We start from the raw sequence: 6199 nt of genomic DNA on the forward strand, positions 1-6199 counted from the left end.
AATCGTGATTAAGAAAACTAAATGCACGTTCCACATCTTTTTTGCATGATTCTTGTTTTATTGCAAAATATTTTTTTTGATCTCGAGAATCATGAATACGTTGCATAATAATTGACAATTTCGAATAAATGACATCGGCTAAGTAATATCTCATATAACCGTCCAATTGTATAATGAGTTGGGATTGCAATACCTTGTGCAAAGTTAGACAATAGACCAGATGTCTCCAAAATATTTGTATCATTATTGATTCACAGCATACCAAAATATGCATGACATATCCAAAGATATAAATACCTATCATTTCTAAAAAATGATTGTTGGATAACCACTACGACCTGCCCAAGACGCGTAACAAATTTTTCACTTTCAGTACATATAGTAGAGATTTCCCAATGTCATTTGGAATTCTCGTTGTTTATCAATATAGATCACAGAATTAGGTGATCTCATATATCGCTTCGCAAAAACTTCCACCACATCCCCACAAAATCGTTGCATACACTCAACTACAGTAGATTATCCAAATTTGATATATTCGGTGAATAAAATATTTTAAAATTAGTAACGCACCTGTTATTTTTGAAAAGTCGATAGATCGAGTCAAATTTGGTGATTGTGTTTTGGTGCAACAATTAGGATTGGAAGCCCATTTGTATCACCGAAAAGGTGTTTCTTGTGTTACATTATAGATATCCTAACGAGTGAGTGTATTTTTTAAAATTTTTTAAAAAAATTTCAATTTTAATATGTTATTTTTGTGTGATAATTTTATCATTTTTATGTAACGTGGTATCAATGCAATACTGGTTTATGTATTGTTAAATCGACACTTCAGATCAAAAAAACTGAAATTATTAAAAAATATAAAGATACAATATTAAAATTTTATAATGTCAAGTATCAAAAGAAAAATATAAAAAATAATAATATAATTTTCCCAAAATTTAGTTATATTTTTTTAATAAATAAAATTTATTTCAAATATTGAGAATCAGTGTTAAAAGAAATTGAGAAATCTTTGTAATTCTCACTAAACCTGAGAAATGGACGCTCTTCGGAACCTCAGTATCGGACTATACGGCCACCGCCTCCTCCCGCCTCCGCGCAAATTCTCCGCTAGGAAACCTCACTTCAAACCCCACGCCGCCGTCAGTGGAGGCTCCACCACCAGAAAATGGGCGGATCGCCTGCTTGCTGATTTCCAGTTCCTTCCGGCTACTTTGGACCCTCCCGACCCCATTACTCCCCAGCCCCTCCCTTCCCTCCCGGAGCGCCACGTCTCAATGCCTCTCGACTTCTACCGTATCCTAGGCGCCGAGTCTCATTTCCTCGGGGATGGGATTCGGAGGGCATATGACGCCAGGGTTTCGAAGCCTCCGCAGTCTGGCTACAGCGACGATGCTTTGATTAGCCGAAGGCAGATTCTTCAAGCCGCTTGTCAGACGCTGGCTAACCCTAGCTCGCGCCGCGATTATAACCAGAGCCTTGCGGAGGATGAGTTTGATACTATTCTGACCCAAGTTCCGTGGGATAAGGTTATTTGTTTTTCTTATTTTTTTTTCCTTTCTCATTGTTGTTATAAAAGAAAGTATCACAATTTAAAGCAGATGGGAAGATTTATGATAGACCTTCCAAATATGAGAATAGTTTCGAAGCTGAAAATGGCCCTTAAGAAAACGGAGAGAGTAACTCTTTTTAAGATGGTTGTGCAAATTTTGTTATGAAAATTTGGGTTGTGGTAAGAAGAGTTCATTTTGCTGTGTTATAGGTTCCTGGAGCATTAAGTGTATTGCAAGAATCTGGGGAGACAGAGGTAGTGCTTCAGATTGGAGAGAGCTTGTTGAAAGAAAGGCTGCCCAAATCATTCAAGCAAGATGTGGTTCTGTCCATGGCACTTGCTTTGGTCGATTTATCCAGGGATGCTATGGAACTGTCGCCTCCGGATTTCATTAGAGGTGGTGAGGTACTTGAGATGGCTCTCAAGTTGTTGCAGGTTAGAGTTATTATCATACAATAATGGCGGTTGTATTTGTCTCCTTCTTGGATTAAATTCTAAATGGTGTCGCCTGTCTATCTTGCTAGCTTACGTGACAGACTGTGTTTGTTTTTGCATAGTGTTTGGGAGATATGATGTGCACTGTTATAGATTATTAAGGAATTACAGAACATGGATGCTTCGGTATCAAATCAGACCTATAATCTTCATATCTTTTTGTTTTGTTATTCTTTTTTGCCAGTTGGCCAAGACAAAATTCACTCCAGGTAAAGGATGGTGTAAAAGTGTAGATCATACTAAATGGGTTTGGTTGGGTGAGTGTTGTTCCTATATCATATTAGACCACTTGTGAGTCCCAAAATGAAAGAACAATCAATGTAGCTTGTGTTGGTACTAGCACTAGATCTACATCTTTCATAGAACTCATAGCAAACTCCAAAATTAAGTTAGAATATATAATTTATGAGAGGAGAAAATGGGAATGGTATATTTCTGTAGTTATTATTATTTTTTAATTTAATTTAGCAGTTTTTTACTTTTTTAAAAAAATTGGAGTGCGAGGAGTTGTGTGTGTGGGATTCTCTGTTATTTGTTGAAAGATATGTTAATTTGTTTGTAGGAAGAAGGTGCAAGCAACCTTGCTCCAGATTTACAAGCACAGATTGACGAAACCGTGGAAGAGATCAGCCCACGCTGTGTTCTTGAGCTTTTATCTTTACCTCTTGGTGACGAGCACCGGTCGAAAAGGGGAGAAGGTCTTCAAGGTGTGCGAAATATATTGTGGTCTGTTGGAGGAGGAGGCGCAGCTGCTATTGCTGGAGGATATACACGTGAAGATTTCATGAATGAGGCTTTTCTGCGCATGACAGCCGCAGAGCAGGTAAATTTTGAATTTAATGGATTACATTTTATGTCTGAAGAGGGTATCATTCCCGTATCACTGTGATCTCTGGGATATGAAAAGTTTTATTATTTTTTGAAGGTTGATCTCTTTGCTGCTACGCCAAGTAACATACCTGCAGAAAGTTTTGAGGTCTATGGAGTGGCACTTGCCCTTGTATCTGAAGCCTTCATAAACAAAAAACCTCATCTTATCCAAGATGCTGACAATCTTTTTCAGCAACTTCAGCAAACCAAGATCACAGCTGTGGGGATCCCTTCATCTGTTTACAGTGTTCGAGAAAATCGAGAAATAGACTTTGCCCTTGAAAGGGGGCTTTGTTCACTTCTTGTTGGTGAGGTTGACGAATGCCGCACTTGGCTGGGTTTGGACAATGAAGACTCTCCATATAGAGATCCATCTATTGTTAATTTTGTCTTCGAGCATTCTAAGGATGACAATGAAAATGATGTCCTTCCTGGACTCTGCAAACTGTTAGAGACATGGTTGATGGAGGTAGTGTTCCCAAGATATAGAGAGACCCAAGATGTCGGGTTCAAGCTTGGGGACTATTACGATGATCCTATTGTTCTGAGATATTTAGAAAGGTTAGAAGGTGTTGGTCGTTCACCTTTGGCTGCTGCTGCTGCTATAGTGAAGATTGGAGCTGGGGCCACTGCTGTGCTCGACAACGTGAAGGTTAGTGCTATTCAGGCACTTCAGAAAGTGTTTCCTCTTGGATCTGGAGAGAAGACTGCTGGACGTTATGGGGAGAAGCAAATAAGCAATAATGATTTAGCAGATGCAACCCAGGAATCTGTGGTTGATCAAGATGATTCCTACACGGTTGGAGCTACTGGGAGGAATAGTTCTGCTGATATGGAACAGCTAGAAAATATTACTGACAAGATAAAAGACACAACCGTGAAGATCATGTGTGCTGGTGCAGCAGTTGGTTTGCTTACATTGTTGGGGTTGAAGCTCCTCCCACATAGAAGCGACTCTTCTAATCTACGTAAAGATGTTGGCGCTGCAATGGCTTCTGATGTCATCAATGTGGGTATGATTTTATTATCAGTTGTTTTATTTTACTTTGGTGGTTCACTAAGACCAAAATTGTTCTGTCCACTAGCTCGACCTATCATTTCTGTCTCTTAAATCTCATTTTTACCCAAGCTGGAATCAAGTGAAACTAAAACCCTGCTCATTTGCATCAAAAATTAGTTTTTTTTTTAGCCATGACTTCTTTTCCTCTCATCTTTGGTTCTCAGCCTTCGCTTCCATTCCAACACACACATCTATCAATTTACTGTCAGGGGATCCAGTAGTTGATTCTGATGAAATACCTCGAATGGATGCAAGATTTGCGGAGAGTCTTGTTCGCAAATGGCAAAGTATCAAATCTATAGCTCTTGGACCAGATCACAATTTTGGAAAATTGACAGAGGTGAGAATCCATACGGATTCAAATCTACCTAACTCCTCCAGTTTTTACATTCATTCGGGTTTACAAATGAATGACGATAATCCCTCCTGGAATAAAAATCTTTAGTTTGATCGCTACCATGTGGGGGGTGGAAACTCTCAAGTACGGTGCTAAGGGAAGGAATTAATCCATCCATAAAACCCTTCCCCCAAATATCTTAGCTGCTCTTACTTTGTACATTTTTTTTCATATGGAGAACAATCTTTATACTTCCAGGTATTGGATGGCCAAATGCTAAAGATCTGGACAGACAGAGCCACAGAAATCGCTCAACACGGCTGGTTCTGGAACTACCGACTTTTGAACCTTAATATCGATAGTGTGACTGTGTCAGTTGATGGCAAGCGTGCAACTGTGGAGGCTACCCTCGAGGAGTCAGCACAGCTGACGGACAATGCTCATCCTGAACACAATGATTCGTACAGTACCACCTACACAACGCGGTACGAGCTATCAGGTTCGAGATCAGGTTGGAAAATCGTAGGAGGAGGAGTTCTCAAGTCATAATTGGGACTGTAAATATTAAATAATGACTAGCGTGTAAATGCCATCGTTTTATTTTCTGCATTTGTTTTGTATTTTTTTTATTATTTCTTGGGGCTATATTTTACTTCAGACCTAAAATCAGTCAAACCCAAGTTCCAGAAGAAAGAGAGGTGACAAGAGTGGATAAGAGGACATCTTTGAATTGGTTTGAATAAAGCAAAGATATGATGGAGAGATAATTGGCAAAATAATGGATTAGAGTGGGAAGAATCGCCCAAAAATCAGAAGAAAAGATCGGTAGAAACAGAAAAACATTGAATAATCTTGCACAAATGCTAAAAGACTATTTACAGAAATCTTATAGCTTAAGATATTTTTTTTCTTCAGATTTCGATAATGTTATTTCGTTGTATTTTAATGTTTTATAAATATTTACATTTTATTAAAATATAAATCATATTATGAGTTTATCTCTCAATTTTCAGTAGTTTTTCTTTAGTTTTCTTTATTTATGGCGTTGTATTTGTTTGGAAGATCATAACGCACGGTCAAATTTAATATCTACGTTTTTTTTGTTTTTAAAAATTAGATTTTTATCATTTTTACACAAATTGATGCATTTTTGTATCTGACAACATCGCATAACATAAATATTATTCAAACATTATTATTTTTTCTAATGAAATTAAAATAAAATTTGCCTTCATGGATCGGTTAGCTGTCAATCAACGTAAGTCATAAAAGAAATAAAAAATTATGAAAATTAATAAATTTTGCAAGATTAATACGTCTCAATAAATACTCAATTCATTTATTATCTTGTTAAATGCAACAATCTACAAGTTGTCTGAAACGAAAAATTTAATGTTTTGTACACTAATGATTTGCTTTGTAGTTTTAGCAAAAAATATCGTTCCTTAAACTATTTATTATATTTGAATTATCCACATTAGGGTGAGAATGGGGTGAGTCTTGTCCACCCCTATCCGCTAATCTAAAACTTGTTCTCATCTCTACTCCAATCTCCGTTTTTTCTAATAAAAGAGTCCTCATCTCTGTCTTGCGGGGACTAAGTTCTCATCTCGATTCTATCTAATTGAGGAATACCCATCATCGACTTCGCGAAAATTAAATATCCATCAAAATCCCCATCCACGCTTCAAATAGTTTAGATCTGCTTGATATAGTTTATGAATGATAATAGAAAGAGGTTGGATTGTCATCCTCATCTATGCATCCCCGACATCGCTACAAATACTGGTTGAGTTGACCACAAAAGTTTTCAAATTTACTTAAATAATATCGATATAAAAATTCATCTGCATATATAAATACTAATATTACTTAA

At 37.1% G+C, this 6199-nt stretch overlaps 1 protein-coding gene across 3 annotated transcripts; it reads left to right on the plus strand.

Moving 5' to 3' along the window:
- Nucleotides 1-1008: 1008 nt before the first annotated feature.
- Nucleotides 1009-4948, plus strand: LOC142520616 (protein ACCUMULATION AND REPLICATION OF CHLOROPLASTS 6, chloroplastic). Of its 3 annotated transcripts, none has more exons than XR_012813962.1 (6): nt 1009-1538; nt 1772-1996; nt 2619-2879; nt 2982-3935; nt 4196-4326; nt 4582-4809. XR_012813962.1 is itself a non-coding variant. In XM_075623668.1 (6 exons), exons 1-6 carry the CDS (start codon nt 1047-1049, stop codon nt 4870-4872), a joined length of 2403 nt encoding a protein of 800 aa, XP_075479783.1. In that variant the 5' UTR covers nt 1009-1046; the 3' UTR covers nt 4873-4948. The 3 variants fall into 3 exon arrangements, 2 of the variants coding, with proteins under 2 accessions (XP_075479783.1, XP_075479784.1); XM_075623668.1 differs by having other exon boundaries at nt 2982-3939; nt 4151-4326; nt 4582-4948; XM_075623669.1 differs by having other exon boundaries at nt 2982-3939; nt 4582-4948.
- The last annotated feature ends 1251 nt before the right edge of the window (nt 4949-6199 follow it).

Source organism: Primulina tabacum, chromosome 12, assembly GCF_025594145.1.
Source record: "Primulina tabacum isolate GXHZ01 chromosome 12, ASM2559414v2, whole genome shotgun sequence".
NCBI lineage: Eukaryota > Viridiplantae > Streptophyta > Magnoliopsida > Lamiales > Gesneriaceae > Primulina > Primulina tabacum.

Bases quoted from the DNA above. Each gene is read 5' to 3' on its own strand.
- LOC142520616 (XM_075623668.1), top strand. From the start codon at position 1,047: ATGGACGCTCTTCGGAACCTCAGTATCGGACTATACGGCCACCGCCTC. The intron at 1,997-2,618 runs GTTAGAGTTATT...ATTTGTTTGTAG, and splicing joins TGGCTCTCAAGTTGTTGCAG to GAAGAAGGTGCAAGCAACCT. The intron at 3,940-4,150 runs GTATGATTTTAT...TTTGGTTCTCAG, and splicing joins TTCTGATGTCATCAATGTGG to CCTTCGCTTCCATTCCAACA.